Here is an 18,541-nt window from a genome sequence, read left to right as displayed (position 1 = left end):
TGTTTCTTTTAAAAAACAAAGAAAGAATATTTATATATATAATTATTTTTTAATTTATTAATATTTTAGATAAAAACAATAAGGAGCAAATTGAGTAAATATTGTCAGTATTTATTTTAATTATTGTGTATTATTTTATAAAAGTTATTATTTATAATTTATTTATACATTCATTCCTTTTCATTCGTTTTCAATTTATTCATTTTTTATTTTTAGTGTTTTCATTTGTATTTTTATTGTTAAAAAGATGTAAATGAAATATTCTTTTATATTTATTTCAGTGATCTGAAAAAAAATTTAAGGAAAAAACTATTTTAAAAAACTGTATTTCTCAATCTTTTTACAAAATTTCAGATTTTTTAATATTTATTTTAAATTTTAACCAAGGGGGGGCGAAATGCTGTAAATATTGTGTGCGTGTAATATTTATCTACTCCTCAATCTTTTAAGTGAGGACCACAGACCATTTATTTCAATTTTATTTAAGCGAAAAACATGAAGCATATGTTTACTTTCGCGGGCTACACAACATTATCCGGTGGGCCAGATGTGGCACTCTGGCCTGGAGTTTGACACCTCAGAAAGTGAATAAAATACCAATTTCTTGGTGTTTTATTCTAGGTCTTCTTACTTTTGCCATGATGTCAGCATATGACATATAGAGGTGGTCGACGTCAAGTTTTCTGCAACGGGAAGAAAGCTAATGAGTCGTGGAAAATCAAGAGGACAACAAGGCGATCTTACGTTTTCTCCGTGAGAGCCGTTCTACTGAAATGCAGAATGAGCTGATGAAGAGGGTCGGGCTTGGTCTCGGTTTCTTCTTCCTCCTCTTCCTCTTCTTCCAGAGCTTTCTATAAATATACAGTATATACAGAATAAGTCTTACTGTCTTTTCTGGACAATAAGTCACACTTTTTTCAAAGTTTGGCTAGGCCTCCGACTTATACACTTATACTCCTCATTTTTCCTGTCAATTTAAAACCATTAACTGCTGTTTTGACCTAAAGAGTAGGTTAGGTTTACATAATGGGAGATGACAGACCGATAAGTCGTCGATCATCTTGTCCTCAAAGGAGTAGCCCTCCGTCTCCAGCCAGTTGCGTTTGTAGGCATCCAGAAACATATTGGTTGCTCGGTGCCTGTGAGAAGACGTGCTCTTGAGATAATATCATAAAAAATACAGAATGATTCTTGCATGACCCTCCAATTTAACTGTTTCTTGCACAAATTATGATGTTTTTGTTCTTAAAAGTTTTTAGTACTGTCATACAGGACAGGGGTCTCAAACTTAAGAACCAGGGGCTAATTGCAGCCCATGGGACAATATTTTGCAGCCTCCATTTGACATCCAATTGTAGTACTAGTGTTGCCTGACCATATTTTGCGATAGGCAATAAAAATATATATATTGAGTGGGGCAAATAAGTATTTCGTCAACCACCAATTGTGCAAGTTCTCCTACTTGAAAAGATTAGAGAGGCCTGTAATTGTCAACATGAGTAAACCTCAACCATGAAAAACAGAATGTGGGGGAAAAAAAACAGAAAATCACATTGTTTGATTTTTAAAGAATTTATTTCCAAATTAAAGTGGAAAATAAGTATTTGGTAACCTACAAACGAGCAACATCTCTGGCTGTCAAAGAGGTCTAACGTCTTCTAACGAGGTCTAACGAGGCTCCACTCGTTACCTGTATTATTGGCACCTGTTTAAACTCATTATCGGTATAAAAGACACCTGTCCACAACTTCAGTCAGTCAGACTCCAAACTCCACGATGGCCAAGACCAAAGAGCTGTCGAAGGACACCAGAGACAAAATTGTAGACCTGCACCAGGCTGGGAAGACTGAATCTGCAATAGGTAAAACGCTTGGTGTAAAGGAATCAACTGTGGGAGCAATTATTAGAAAATGGAAGACATACAAGACCACTTATAATCTCCCTCGATCTGAGGCTCCATGCACGATCTCACCCCGTGGCGTCAAAATGATAACAAGAACGGTGAGCAAAAATCCCATAACCACACGGGGGGACTTAGTGAATGCCCTACGGAGAGCTGGGACCACAGTAACAAAGGCTACTATCAGTAACACAATGCACCGCCAGGGACTCAAATCCTGCACTGCCAGACGTGTCCTCCTGCTGAAGAAAGTACACGTCCAGGCCCGTCTGCGGTTCGCTAGAGAGCATTTGAATGATCCAGAAGAGGACTGGGAGAATGTGTTATGGTCAGATGAAACCAAAATAGAACTTTTTGGTAGAAACACAGGTTCTCGTGTTTGGAGGAGAAAGAATACTGAATTGCATCCGAAGAACACCATACCCACTGCGAAGCATGGGGGTGGAAACATTATGCTTTGGGGCTGTTTTTCTGCAAAGGGACCAGGACGACTGATCTGTGTAAAGGAAAGAATGACTGGGGCAATGTATCGAGAGATTTTGAGTGAAAATCTCCTTCCATCAGCGAGGGCATTGGAGATGAGACGTCGCTGGGTCTTTCAGCACGAAAATGATCCCAAACACACAGCCAGGGCAACAAAGGAGTGACTTCATAAGAAGCATTTCAAGGTCCTGGATTGGCCTAGTCCAGTCCTAGTCTCCAGATCACAACCCCATAGAAAATCTGTGGAGGGAGTTGAAAGTCCGTGTTGCCCAACGACAGCCCCAAAACATCACTGCTCTAGAGGAGCTCTACATGGAGGAATGGGCCAAAATACCAGCAACAGTGTGTGAAAAGCTTGTGAAGAGTTACAGAAAACCTCCGTCATTGCCAATAAAGGGTACATAACAAAGCATTGAGATGAACTTTTGGTATTGACCAAATGCTTATTTTCTACCATGATTTGCAAAGAAATTCTTTAAAATTCCAATAATGTGATTTTCTGTTTTTTTTTCTTCCACATTCTGTATCTCATGGTTGAGGTTTACCCATGTTGACAATTACAGGTCTCTCTAATATTTTCAAGTGGGAGAACTTGCACAATTAGTGGTTGACTAAATACTTATTTGCCCCACTGTATATAGGTTAATTATAGTTATGGCTAATTTATTGTAAATCATTTTTGGCTTTTGGCAGTAATTACGTGGGTATGTTGTAGAGGGGCGTCATCCTGAAGCAGGCCACCACGGCTCGCCGGCGTTGTTTGGACAGCAGCTTATGCCAAACCATCTTCTTGGACTTGAAGGGATGCTCTGTCTACAGTAAAATGAATTCAAAGAAAATACCAGAGAAGGCCTTCATTTTGGTGTGAGTCTTTTCATTGTATTTTTTTAATGTATTATCAATTTTGTCAGCAAACATGGACAGGAAAACTATAAAAGTGCAAGGTGCACAGGTTAAAAATGAAAGGGCATAATATATGTGGCATATACATTAAAACGTAATATAAAATGATTTTGAAAAATATTCGGGATATACCGAAATGAAAATTGTAGGGCAAAACCTAAAATTGAATATGACAAAACCTAGGCCATATATTGGCTTGCCGTTATATTAGACCAATATATGGACTTTGTTTCAAAACTGGCCGATATCAGCCGATATACAGTATTAAGATAACGCTTATGCTCATTGTTAGGGTGATGATTTTTGTTTTTTAATTTTGAGAGCTTGACTGATATCAGCTGATATTTTACTGATAAAATGTGATAACTAACGTTCACTGTTTGGGTGATGATCTTTCTTTTTTGTAAATTTGCATCACCGAGTGGCCAAAGGTTAAACAATAAGTAGCACATGAAAACATTCTAATTTATACAGTGGGGCAAATGAGTATTTAGTCAACCACTGATTGTGCTAGTTCTCCCACTTGAAAATATTAGAGAGGCCTGTAATTGTCAACATGGGTAAACCTCAACCATGACAGACAGAATGTGGAAAAAAAACAAAATCACATTGTTTGATTTTTAAATAATTTATTTGGAAATAATGGTGGAAAATAAGTATTTGGTCAATACCAAAAGTTCATTTCAATACTTGATTATGTACCTTTTGTTGGCAATAACCGAGGCCAAACGTTTTCTGTAATTCTTCACAAGCTTTTCACACACTGTTGCTGGTATTTTGGCCCATTCCTCCATGCATATCTCCTGTAGAGCAGTGATGTTTTGGGGCTGTCGTCGGGCAACACGGACTTTCAACTTCCTCCACAGATTTTCTATGGGGTTGAGATCTGGAGACTGGCTAGGCCACTCCAGGACCTTGAAATGCTTCTTACGAAGCCACTCCTTTCTTGCCCTGGCTGTGTGTTTGGGATCATTGTCATGCTGAAAGACCCAGCCACGTCTCATCTTCAATGCTCTTGCTGATGTAAGGAGATTTTCACTTAAAATTTCTCAATACATGGCCCCATTCATTCTTTCCTTTACACAGATCAATCGTCCTGGTCCCTTTGCAGAAAAAACAGCCCCAAAGCATGCTGTTTCCACCCCCATGCTTCACAGTGGGTATGGTGTTCTTCGGATGCAATTCAGTAATCTTTGTCCTCCAAACAAGAGAATCTGTGTTTCTACCAAAAAGTTCTAGTTTGGTTTCATCTGACCATAACACATTCTCCCAGTCCTCTTCTGGATCATCCAAATGCTCTCTCGCAAACCACAGACGGGGCTGGACGTGTCCTTTCTTAAGCAGGGGGACATGTCTGGCAGTGCAGGATTTGAGTCCCTGGCGGCGCACTGTGTGACTGATAGTAGCCTTTGTTACTGTGGTCCCAGCTCTCTGTAGGTCATTCTCTAGGTCCCCCCGTGTGGTTCTGGGATTTTTGCTCACCGTTCTTATTATCATTTTGACGCCATGGGGTGAGATCTTGCATGGAGCCCCAGATCGAGGGAGATTATAAGTGGTCTTGTATGTCTTCCATTTTCTAATAATTGCTCCCACAGTTGATTCCTTTACACCAAGCGTTTTACCTATTGCAGATTCAGTCTTCCCAGTCTGGTGCAGGTCTACAATTTTGTCTCTGGTGTCCTTTGACAGCTCTTTGGTCTTGGCCATCGTGGAGTTTGGAGTCTGACTGACTGAGAATGTGGACAGGTGTCTTTTATACCGATAATGAGTTAAAACAGGTGCCATTAATACAGGTAACGAGTGGAGCTTCGTTAGACCTCGTTAGAAGAAGTTAGACCTCTTTGACAGTCAGAAATCTTGCTTGTTTGTAGGTGACCAAATACTTATTTTCCACTCTAATTTGGAAATAAATTCTTTAAAAATCAATCAATGTGATTTTCAGGTTTTTTTTTTCCACATTCTGTCTCTCATGGTTGAGGTTTACCCATGTTAACAATTACAGGCCTCTCTAATCTTTTCAAGTAGGAGAACTTGCACAATTGGTGGTTGACTAAATACTTATTTGCCCCACTGCACATTCATACAATGAATGACTGTTTCAATTGTCTTTTATAATCAACATGCTTTAAGTTTTTATTGTCTGCCTCAAATATCAGCTTATTTTATAAATGACCTTTAGACATTGGCAATTGGCTGAATTTTTAAAAAACTGGTATCAGCTTTTGAAAATCGGTCGACCTCAACCAAAAACTTTCATAATTGTACAATTCTTCACCAAATAATTTTTAAAAATACATTATATCTTGGGATATCGATATTGTGATACTACATAAAACTGCCCAAATCGTGATAGATTTTTTTCAAATTGCACAGCGCTACCGTGACATCCCTACTCTATAGAATGTCATACACAGAGTGAACAAGATAGAGAAGATCGATTCAACAACTTTTAATGACACCCCAGCAACAGCAAAAAAACATCTCAAAGTGCATTTTTTTTTACTTACCACCTCAATATGATAAAGCACCGCTGACACCTCTTGCACCCTTTTGACCACCTTTTCCGGGTCCTCGGCATCTTCCGCCTTTCCGGACATTTCCTTGTACAGGGACATCTGCCACCGCATTGCTGGGTCTTCAACCTGAAGATCACACATTTGCATTTATTTCATGTGTTCACTATTACGGTTGTATAAATAGGCAGAGTTTGACTTTTGGGGCCGGGGGGCACAACATGTTGATGACCTCAAAACGCAGTGTCAGCAATAAAATGAACTTAAAACCATATCTATAATAATAAGTTGAGAATGAGCGTTTTTTTTTTGTTTCCCATTATTCTTGAGGGGAATTGTAAATCAGGCTGCTTAGGCAATACTTTTTTGCAAGATCGTCAACCATTGATTATGGTATGCCCGCTGGTGTCGTGCCAACATAGTTACCCCAGTCAAAAATTGTATACCCCCGGGCGGAGCCATATGGAGGTAGATTTGTGTCTTTATTATTCAATCCAAAAAAAAAAATTTGCATCAATAAAAAAAAAAAAAAAAAAAAAAGCTGCTTCAATCAAAATATATATTTTCATCAAAAAAATGTCGCTTCAATAAAAAATAAAAAAAATCTGAATGCAAAAATAAATTCGAAACTCAAAAAAATGCATGTGAAAGCTATTTGAATTGATTTTTAATTTTTTTTATTTTTTATTTTTTTATTTTATTTTTTTTATCGAACTTAAGTAATGTTGATTTGTGTTTGGGCCACATTTTGGCTAGAATGTTTTTGTCGTTATTATTCAATCAAAAAATAAGTTGATTAAAAAAAAATACATTTTCAAAAAGAAAAAACACTTCAATCAAAAAAAAAAAAAAGAAAAATTTCAGTTATAAAAAAAATGTTTTTGAATGCGAAAAAATATTTGAGATTGAAAAATCTGCATTTGAACACTTAATTTTTCATTGAAAAAGTTTTATTTGATTGAAGCAATCCTTTTCGTGTTTGGGCCATATTATGTGTAGGACATTTGTGTCTAAATCATTCAATCCCAAAAAAGTTGTTTCAACCAAAAAAAAAAAAAAAATTTCAAAGAAAAAAATCATTTGAAAAATGAAATTGCTCTCCCCTATTTTTTTTTTTTTTTAATTATTATATGCAAAGCAAATGACCGTCTAAGGTGCTCGTCGCATGATCTGTTCGAAAAATAATTTTAGCCCCTTAAAAAAAAATTTTTTTTTTGTTCATTTCATTCATTTTTGTTGCAGTTTTATTGCTTTACAACTTTTATATATAAAGGAAATTCAAATTCATGCAATTACATTTTTCAGCCACCGGGGGGGCCTGGACCCCCTTAAAATCCGCTTATGGTTGTATATGAACAAATGGCTTACTTTGCCTTGGAGATGGAGATTGTTGTGCAAAAATTCTCTCACTTCTTCATCTGTGTCTTTCTATAAAGGTGGGGACAAGGTTTTATCACATTTTTTTCATACATGAAGTGACATAAAACGTGTCACAGTACCAGCGAGTATCTGATTTTAGCCAGGTTGATGAGCTCCTGGTCCGCGGGTGAGCACATGTTGAGCCCGATGGGAAGCATTTTCTTCAAGGCCGCAACAATAAGCGAGGTCTGCACCGAGTAGCGATCCCCTCGACGTTTCTTTTTGGTGCGCTCCTGCTCGGACCCTCCAGACTAGAGTGGAGAAGACCGAATGTTCATGCCAACCTAGCATTGGAGATGCTTTTCAATGTTACTTTAAGACCACTGTGTACACTTTTGTGCCATTGACGGCACTAGACTTCAATCCAAAATGACCTCCGTGAAGATTGCCCCCCAACAGCCGCAAATTTATATAAAAACGATGTAAATCGTTTGTGCTGCTATCGTTTTTGTGATATTTACAATTCTTTTATAGGGCAATCTGAGGTCAACCAACCCCCCCATTTCGACAAAAAATGGCTAAAAATTGTGTCAGTCGTTTATGCTTCATTTGTGCTGTAAAAATTGTCGTTTGTGTTGCTATTGTTTTTGAGATATTGAGATAGTAATTTTGAGTGATGACGTCACGCAGCTCCTTTTTATAGTAAAATGGACCATGAATGGTGCCATTCGTTTATGCTACGTTTGTAAAAAAAAAAAATTTGTTTGTGCTGTAATCATTTTATAGATACAGGGAGTCCCCAGATTACGACGTACCCGACTTACGTGATTTCGACTTCACGACACCGGAGTCTCCTCCGCCAAGTTATCTCAAGTTTTTTTTTTTTTTAAAATAATGTTGACTTTTGTTTTGTGATGCATGCTTTTACATTGGCGCAGGAAGCGTAGAGCAGGTAGTACTTCCGCACACAAGTAAGAGCGCATATATACGGCGGAAAACACAGACAAGACTGAAAAAGCAGTTTCTGCTCTTGCACCCCTCTTTAAAATAAACTGCTGTATTTTAAGTAGTGATGGAGAAACCGAAGATTTCTGAAGCAGCGAATCAATATCAAGCAATGTGTCGAAATTGTTCAGTGTTATGAAGCATTTGCCACGAATCAGCGTGGTGAGTCACGACACTGCTTCACCACTGCTTTCTGTACCACTGAAGCAAATGTGTTGAAATGGTTCAGTGCTACGAGGCATTTGACACAATTCGGTGTGGTGACATCTGCTGGAAAAAACTATATTCAACTTTCATATAACCAAATTACAAAGTGTCACTTGAACTACTAAACCTGTGGGTGGAACGATGGTTTTATACCTTGACTTCTGTGCAAACAGTAGTGCGTCCGATTCCTGGCCTGAAATTTCTTTTTTATTCTTACCCCAGATGACAAAACAAAAAAAGCTGTTGTGTTACTTTTAAATGAAAAACGGAAATGCTTGTGCCAATAGAGAACTCTTGATGGTTGGTGTATAGAATGCTATAGTGACACTGGGATGGGGATTTGGGTGCTTCACACATTTTTATATAAAAACAAAATCATCTCAGCAGCATTTGGTTTCAGTTGGTTACTCTTTTTGCTAATCACTTCCAGCTTTTGAGAATATTCTCTCACATGGCACGAACAAATACACAAACTGGCAGATAGACAAACAAACACAAAAACTGACAGACACAAAAACTGACAGACACAAAAACAAACTTGTGTGTGTGTGTGTGCGTATTATATAAATCAGCGTATAGTGTGTCAATGAAATTGCAAATTAATCTAATGTGTAATCTGATCTAACTTCACCTTACTCTCCCTGGTTCTCAATATGACGTAACGCGCGCAAAAGCTCTCCTCCTCACAACCCACAAAGTTTTGAGGAATATTTCCCCTTCTTATGAGTGACACGTTGACGGTCACGGCCGACACGCGTGTGACGTCACAACGCTTCGCTTCCGCAGCCAGATGATTTTCCACTGAATGAAGCGAGACATCGGTACAACGTATCGGGATACTTGTTGCCGCGAGCGCTCGACACTTGTTGGGCGTCTGCTTCGAGCGTGACGTCACTAGCTGTTCCATCGGATCCAGCGAGACATCGGGACGACTGGTTTGTGACACTTCTGCCGCGAGCGCTCGACACTTGTCTCAAGCGTCTGCTTCGAGCGTAACATCACTAATTTTAAGCCAAAAGAACTGTTGTGTTCGATAGAACAATATGTCTATATGCTGCCATAGCAGATTCATGGCGCACTTAAGCCCCCGAACTATTTTAATTTGTCCGTTTTACCCTGAAAACCCCTGTTTACAGACGTCGCGCAACCGCTTCTGTTTAACCTAGTCATAAAACGAAGGTAAGTAATTATATTTATTATTCAAAATGTCTGTCATTTTTAGCTTACAATCATTAATTGATGTCTAATATTTAGTTAAAAAAAAAAAAAAAAACGACTTTATAAAATTATTCACTCGCATATTTTAAATTTTTAAACTAATTATGTCACAATGAAAAATTTGGCGTCTGTAAAAAAGTCACGGATATCTACCTCATAACTATCGCTTAATTGTATATATATATTTTTTTTTTCTTACTGTCTTATTTCCCCGATATGTTAGATGATAAAGAATCGATCCAAACAAAAAAAAATTGGAAAAATAACGTTTAAAAGGGTAACTATATGAAAAAAAAAAATCTCAACCACTCATTGTCCGCGATTTCTGCATCACGACCCTTAGTATATGACCATGTTTCACCCATAAAATCCCCCCAAAATCCGGCTGTGGCCATTCACAGTTGTGTCTTGACACTCGGTGATACATGTTACATGGAGTTTTTGGATCGAAACAAGGTAAGTACACGATAATATCTTGTTAAAATCGTAGCGTCTTTAATTCTGCTCTCACCTCCAATTAGGGTTTTGCTGTTAATTATTATTATTATTATTATTTTTTAAATGCCCTCTTGCTCAAAATTTTTGTTGCCCCAGAAAATTGAGATTTTAAGCTTTCCAGTGATGTATCACACATGCGTATAGAACAATTTTGAAATATGGCCAAATTGGGGGTCTCAGAGCGGAACTTCAAGTCACCTGAGTGTTTTACGCCATACACATAAAGAAGAATGTATTTGCGCTCACGAAGAAATGCGCACGCGCACACAAGAAGAAGCTAGTCGCGCAGCCGAGTGATTACAACTGGAAGCCTGCTCTCACATTTGTTGCTTGTGAAGCATCCGCAGAGGAAACACCTGTATATAACACCTTTAGTACTGTTCATTGTGCTTTTTACTGGGCCGAGTGTATGTGATTGTTTTTGATGATTTGCGGACGCTAACTGATAGATGCTAATCATTTGTGTGGATTGCTATTGCTGTAGTAGCAGTTAGTTATCTATGAAAATTTGTGAATTACTGTTATTAAAGATGAAACTGCCTTGATTTCGTTTTTTATTTTAGTTTTATTCTGCAAGTGTTGATGTCATGAGCAGTTGAATAAAGTCAGTATACCGCACGGACGTCTGACATCGTCATTTCGGAGCTTAGCTTGCTGTCTAGCTAGGACTTAGGTCCAACGTCTTGGCGAGGACAGTACAATGACGTATAATACATGTTTTTGGATAGTTATTTTGAGATTTTGGGGGTATAAATGGGGTACTTAAAAGGTTAATTCCGACTGACGCGGAAATTCAGGTAACGTCGCCATTGTAGGAACTGAACTAGTTCGTAATCCGGGGACTACCTGTATTGAGATATTAATTTCGAGTGATGATGTCACTCATAGCTTTTCCATATCCAACTCCATCGGCTGACGGAGCGTACCAATTCTTGCAACTAAGGGGTGTCCCAACAACTAGTGCAAACAAAGTACATACAAATGACACCCCTTCCCAGTAAATGGGAGGCTTGAGAAATTAATTTAGAATAATAACATGACTCACAGTCCCCCATTTAAAGAAAAATGGACCTGAAGGGGGTGCCATTCGTTCGTGGTACGTTTGTGCTAGTTGTTTGCGTCAAATATTTTAACGTGAATAATTAAAAAATTAATTACCGCCGGTTAACGCGATAATTTTGACACCCCTAAAATGAATATACTTTTTTTTTTTTTTTTTTTTTTAAATGAATAATAAACACATGTAAATACAAATAATTTTTACAGTTTTTTTTTTTTTTTTTTTTTTTTTTTTTTTTTTTTTTTTTTTTTGGATTAAAGAAATAAAACAAGAATATTTTCGGTTCTCCCTTTTGGCTCTTTTTTATTTAAAACTAAGTAAATCAATGAAAATCAAACGAAATGAGAAATATTTTTTAAAATTTTAAAACACTGTTGAAACCTTAAAAAATACAACGCAAAACTCACTTTGAGACTTTGTTTCGGTAAGCAAGGAGTTGGAGAAGTGAGTTGAAATCAAATTTTGTGAGGAAAAAAACAAAATATTAAAGTTAAAAAAAATGGTAAAGTTAAAACATAATTTTTTCATGATTTTTTTTTTTTTTACGAGCAACATGGAAGTGGTCTAAAGTCACTTGAAAAGCGTCAAGAGTACACATGGGAAATTTCACCCAAATATTGACAAAGTGGAAGAAGAAAAGTTACTGTGTGATGGTCAGATTCACATCATGCGCCATAGCACAACATGCGCACAAGTGGTACATGGCAAAAAATTTGGATTAGTTGTTCCTCAAAAGCACCATTTCAACTTTCCTAGCCTAGCAACTTTCTGATTAGCTCACTATAAGCTACCTCAATGTTGTTCACACACACACGTACAGTGCAATATACTGTATCAGCCCGAATATAAGACGGCCCTGATTATAAGATGACCCCCTCTTTTTCAAGACTCAAGTTTGAAAAAACTTTTGGAACACCAAATTAATTTTTATACAGAAAATAATTACAGTACATCCGAAACAAATTATTATAAGAATATATTTGAGAGAAAAAGCATGTTATTTTGCCTCATTCAAATCTTAATATCTGAACATTTAAATATGTAAACTAAAGTGCAATGACATTCGTAAATGAATGGCTTCTGGTTTTTGAAATGTAAATAAACCAATCTATTGTGATAAAACGACAAAATTGCAATAACTGCATTAGGGCTGCAGCTATCGAATATTTTAGTAATCGAGCAATCGACTGAAAATTCTATCGATTAATCGAGTAATCGGATAAAACAAATATATTTTTAGAGCAATTATAAATATACATGAGAAAACAAGACATTTCATCTAATCTTGAACCATCTTCAGTCAATCAATGTCTTTATTTTCGATGTATATTGTTGAAAACAGCCAACAATTGCATCTGAGATGTAAGTAGAATTAAAAAAAAAGACTAATTCACTGCTTTCACTCAAAAACCTTTAGATCTTATTAAAAATATATATATATACCTAAAAATGCCGTTATGCTTGATAACACACATCACTTAAAAGTTAGGATTTTTTCCGAGGTGTTTCAATTGAATTTCTATTTGTGTCTAGCCATTTTTAAGTTCTAATTAAGTTCTAAGTTAGTCTAAACTGTAAGTCCTGATAGGATTTTGAGTTTTTGCAGTGTTCAAAATAAATGTATGATACAGGCAGTATTGGAGCACATTAGGGACCAGTGCTACTTGGTGTTTTATCCAGCAATGCCTACTGAGCTAAAATTGATAGTTAGCATTATTAAGTTTTTATTTTACATAGGGTGACCAAACGTCCTCTTTCGCCCGGACAAGTCCTACTTTCACGTGGTATCCTCGGCAGGTTTTATAAATTCATAAAAATGTCCGGTTTTTATGATTTTTCACGGGACCAATTTGACTAGAATCCTCCCGGCCGCTGGGTGGCAGCAGTTGACATGGCTCCTACTAGAAGGGAGGGAAGGAGTAGTTCTTCTTGTTTTTGTTGGCAGTTTACCCCTATCATGAGGCATTACCGCAATCTACTGGGTTGACGAATTGGCCACAATGCCTGCCCAGTTGTTAGGTTTTTTATGATAAATACGTATATAATGGCAACTGTTGACTTCTGTCGGAGCTTTGACTGTAAAATCCTGTTTGGTGTTGCATCGTTGCGCTGCCGATGATTGTAAACTTTTGTAGCAAAGTTTGATTTTTGCCTCAGCTAAGTATCAGTAAGCTAAACCACGCTAGGCAGTATGGGAAACGTAGTTTTTGACTGCTACGTTTGGAAACATACTAGTTGAATAGTTTGTCAGTTTTTTTGGGTTATTGTTTGTGTGCAATCTAGAACATTGAATGAGAATATCAATTGAATGGGAATAACAATTTGTCAAGGACAATTGTCGCGATAGTAATTTATAAAAATGTTTAGTTGGCACATAGCTTACTGTGTGTATGTGTATTGACTGGACTTTCCATGGGTCTGCAGTATATATATATATATATATATATATATACAGTGCCTTGCAAAAGTATTCGGCCCCCTTGAACCTTGAACCCTTTCGCCACATTTCAGGCTTCAAACATAAAGATATAAAATTTTATTTTTTTGTCAAGAATCAACAACAAGTGGGACACAATCGAGAAGTGGAACAAAATTTATTGGATAATTTAAACTTTTTTAACAAATAAAAAACTGAAAAGTGGGGCGTGCAATATTATTCGGCCCCCTTGCGTTAATACTTTGTAGCGCCACCTTTTGCTCCAATTACAGCTGCAAGTCGCTTGGGGTATGTTTCTATCAGTTTTGCACATCGAAAGACTGACATTCTTGCCCATTCTTCCTTGCAAAACAGCTCGAGCTCAGTGAGGTTGGATGGAGAGTGTTTGTGAACAGCAGTCTTCAGCTCTTTCCACAGATTCTCGATTGGATTCAGGTCTGGACTTTGACTTGGCCATTCTAACACCTGGATACGTTTATTTTTGAACCATTCCATTGTAGATTTGGCTTTATGTTTTGGATCATTGTCCTGTTGGAAGATAAATCTCCGTCCCAGTCTCAGGTCTTGTGCAGATACCAACAGGTTTTCTTCCAGAATGTTCCTGTATTTGGCTGCATCCATCTTCCCGTTAATTTTAACCATCTTCCCTGTCCCTGCTGAAGAAAAGCAGGCCCAAACCATGATGCTGCCACCACCATGTTTGACAGTGGGGATGGTGTGTTCAGGGTGATGAGCTGTGTTGCTTTTATGCCAAACATATCGTTTTGCATTGTGGCCAAAAAGTTCCATTTTGGTTTCATCTGACCAGAGCACCTTCTTCCACATGTTTGGTGTGTCTCCCAGGTGGCTTGTGGCAAACTTTAAACGAGACTTTTTATGGATATCTTTGAAAAATGGCTTTCTTCTTGCCACTCTTCCATAAAGGCCAGATTTGTGCAGTGTACGACTGATTGTTGTCCTATGGACAGACTCTCCCACCTCAGCTGTAGATCTCTGCAGTTCATCCAGAGTGATCATGGGCCTCTTGGCTGCATCTCTGATCAGTTTTCTCCTTGTTTGAGAAGAAAGTTTGGAAGGACGGCGGGGTCTTGGTAGATTTGCAGTGGTCTGATGCTCCTTCCATTTCAATATGATGGCTTGCACAGTGCTCCTTGAGATGTTTAAAGCTTGGGAAATCTTTTTGTATCCAAATCCGGCTTTAAACTTCTCCACAACAGTATCTCGGACCTGCCTGGTGTGTTCCTTGGTTTTCATAATGCTCTTTTGCAAGGAAGAATGGGCAAGAATGTCAGTCTCTCGATGTGCAAAACTGATAGAAACATACCCCAAGCGACTTGCAGCTGTAATTGGAGCAAAAGGTGGCGCTACAAAGTATTAACGCAAGGGGGCCGAATAATATTGCACGCCCCACTTTTCAGTTTTTTATTTGTTAAAAAAGTTTAAATTATCCAATAAATGTTGTTCCACTTCACGATTGTGTCCCACTTGTTGATTCTTGACAAAAAAATTAAATTTCATATCTTTATGTTTGAAGCCTGAAATGTGGCGAAAGGTTGCAAGATTCAAGGGGGCTGAATACTTTTGCAAGGCACTGTATATATATATATATATATATACATACACATTTTTTTTTTTCCGTCATTATTTATTGTTATTTTTTTCAAAATGCATTTTTCCATCCAGAGTGAGGGGGCACACTTTAAATATATTAAAGTGATATAGGCGTCTTTGAGTGAACTTCGAGTAAAATTCAAGTATCTTGAGGCCGGGCTGAGTGTCCACTTTTTTGGAAATCAAAATATGGTCACCCTAATTTTACACCCTCATCACTCCACAACACGATGTTATGTTAAAGCCTGTATGTAAGACATGTTAGCCACACATCGACAATGGTCATTATTAATAGAAACCTAGCCCTCCCCAGGGCTAACGTTGCTTGAGTTAGTGACAGTAACGTTAATCTTTATTTATTAGCGCTTAGCGCTCTATATTAGCGTTTAGCGCTGTACAGCTTTAAGATGGCGGCTGTTTACTAACGCTGCCTAGATGCGGCCGAGTCTGTCATTTCGCATCTAGTTCAACATACATGTGATCTTTATGAGACTCATCAGACGCTACCTACCAACATAGCAGCGGGCTAGTATTTAGCAACGTCGGCGTCGTTTGCAGCGGCTGTCGGTTGCACTAAGTTTTTTTTTTTTTGCTTCTTCCTCTACGCACGTGACATCAGCGTGTTGACCCGCATTAAAAGTAGTCCGAGCAAAACGTGATGCTTGGGGCTGTCAAAATAAACGATTACTCGAGGTGAATAAAATTACTCAGATCAGTTTTTAAACTCGAGTTACTCGAGTTGCTCGAGTATTCGTTTCAGCTCTAAACTGCATTAACCATCAAAGTGAAGTCTAACTGTAGTCTTGAAACAAATCTGAATAAGGAAATTGCAATAACTGCATTAACCATCAAAGTGAAGTCTAACTGTAGTCCTGAAAAAAATCTGAATAAGGAAAAACAATGCAATAAGATAATACAAACTGGTTAAACTTGAGAGTAGCTGAGATCTGTCATGACAGAACATCGCTTCAATGATATCTGGCGCTATCTAGCGTCGCGAATGGGTATAATGTCTAGATCGCGAATATAAGACGACCCCCTCTTTTTCAGTCTTATTTCAATGCAAAAAGCACCGTCTTATATCGGGCAAATACGGTAGATAGCAAACACAAGCACTGTCTATACTTTCCAGAAGCTCATATTGTTACCAAAGAGATGTACTCTGGTCTTAAAGGCATTTAGGGAGAAAACACCAGATTAGGTATTTAATGGTAGAATGTTTTAATCGTGTCAATGATTAGCTGGGATAGGGTGGTTTCAGTTAGTAAGTGCAACAAAGGCTCCCTGTGACCCAACGTTTTCTTGGAAAACAACTTCTCAGAGTCCAGCTTAAACGTATCAGATGGTGTGACTTACAAAGTGAGACTCACAAGCTACACAAAAACACCCCAACTATCTACAGGCAAACCGTGAATCAATAAATCAAACCAAGGGGGACAATGGCGCTCGGCTGCAGGCGCGCACGATGGAAAATGACGTGATACTACTGAGCCGGGCGCCATGACACCCATCAGGCCACTACAATCTACAACAGCACAGAAATTTTGTCAAGACATTGCAGACCCACCCTCGCTAACACACACAAGGTACTGTCATTTGGATCTTCTTGAAATTGTGTTGTGCATTTGCGTTAAGTGAAGATGTAGACCTGGTACAGTTTTTAACTCTTTATTGCACGAATTATGACTATTTCTGTACTTTTACAGGTCACTCATTTGACTCGTTGACATTGGTAGACATCCAGTACATTGAATTGGATGTCTAGCATCGTCAATGGCACTCAAAGGGGAGAATGAAAGTTCAGTCCTAGCAGTTTAAATTAGGGCTGTCAAACGATTAAATTTTTAAAATGAGTTAATCGCAGCTTAAAAATTAATTAATCGTAATTCATCGCAATTCAAACCATCTATAAAATATGCCATATTTTTCTGTAAATCATTGTTGGAATGGAAAGATAAGACACAAGACGGATATATACATTCAACATACTGTACATAAGTACTGTATATGTTTCTTATAACAATAAATCAACAGGATGGCATCAACATTATTGACATTCTGTCAAAGCGATCCATGGATAGAAAGACTTGTAGTTCTTAAAAGATAAATGTTAGTACAAGTTATAGAAATTTTATATGAAAACCCCTCTTGATGTTTTCGTTTTATAAAATTTGTAAAATAATTTTTTTTTTTAAAAACTAGTAGCTCACCATTGTTGATGTCAATAATTACACAATGCTCATGGATGGTGCTGAAACCCATAAAATCAGTCGCACCCAAGCGCCAGCAGAGGGCGACAAAACACAAAAAACACAAGTAACAAATGGACATGACACTGTCATTTTAATCTGAGCGGGGCATGTGCATTAATTGCGTCAAATATTTTAACGTGATTAATTTAAAAAATTAATTACCGCCCGTTAACGTGATAATTTTGACAGCCCTAGTTTAAATGCATTGAATTTGAAGCCAGTGAGTTGATTATATGAAAAAACAACTTTAAAGTATTACCTGTGGCCATAACCAAAGTGTATTTCTGTTTTTTTGTTTTTACTTTTCATTATACTTCATAAATTTGGCTTTTATTAACATTGGAATAATGTATACATATATGTATAAGCATATAAAATAATATTAAAAATATAATATGAATAAAATATTTATTTAAAAAAAAATTGTTATTTGCCTTATAAAGGGTCTATAAAGGTCTCAAGTGTCCCAGTTAACTAAACTAATTGAACTAATTAAAATTAAAACCTTATTTCACCCACAAATGTTTTTTATTTATTTATTTATTTTTTAACTCATGTTGCAAATTTGGGGAAACACATCCCATTGTGTACAAAAGCATATTAGTGCACACATGGAAAAAAATACAGTCTCAAGTTTTACAGTTTTTAATTATATTTTTTTACATTATTATCTTATTACACCTTAATTATCTCGTTATCACATAATAATTATCACACTTTTACAGTTTCACAGCTTAACGTTTTGCGCTTTCATTGTTTTTGCATGATTTTTAAAAATGTATTATTTATTCTTACTGAAATCACTTTTCACGTCCATTTATGCTGTCAGCCCCCAAATACAAATTTGCTCATACGCTGCCACTGATGGAAAACGATCGCTGCCAGATGTCCCCGGTCTAAATTGATTTGATGTCTATCAATGTCAATGGCTGTGTTTTTTTTTTTTTTTGTATCCTATGAATAAAATCCATTTTAAATTCAGCAATTCTTGCTTCACATTGTCAACACGATACTATAAATCTCAAAGACTAACAATCACTAACTAAAAGACTAACAATCAAAATGTTCCACACATGCGAGAATTTAAATCTAATT

General features: G+C 37.2%; 1 protein-coding gene across 1 annotated transcript in view; it reads right to left on the bottom strand.

The window, feature by feature from the left end:
- The window catches only part of LOC130911111 (ryanodine receptor 1-like), a 218,439-nt gene that overhangs the window by 46,980 nt on the left and 152,918 nt on the right, over positions 1-18,541 (bottom strand). Inside the window, exons 75-81 of the mRNA XM_057828826.1 lie at positions 7,299-7,469; positions 7,168-7,227; positions 5,794-5,928; positions 3,084-3,196; positions 1,043-1,139; positions 745-851; positions 632-683 (exon numbers count right to left, since the gene is read on the bottom strand). Coding sequence (XP_057684809.1) covers positions 632-683; positions 745-851; positions 1,043-1,139; positions 3,084-3,196; positions 5,794-5,928; positions 7,168-7,227; positions 7,299-7,469 — 735 coding nt within the window. The remainder of the gene's footprint in view (positions 1-631; positions 684-744; positions 852-1,042; positions 1,140-3,083; positions 3,197-5,793; positions 5,929-7,167; positions 7,228-7,298; positions 7,470-18,541) is intronic.

The sequence above is a fragment of the Corythoichthys intestinalis genome, unplaced genomic scaffold, assembly GCF_030265065.1.
Source record: "Corythoichthys intestinalis isolate RoL2023-P3 unplaced genomic scaffold, ASM3026506v1 HiC_scaffold_23, whole genome shotgun sequence".
NCBI lineage: Eukaryota > Metazoa > Chordata > Actinopteri > Syngnathiformes > Syngnathidae > Corythoichthys > Corythoichthys intestinalis.
Note: the sequence above shows the minus strand (reverse complement) of the source record. Positions and strands in the feature narration are given on the sequence as shown.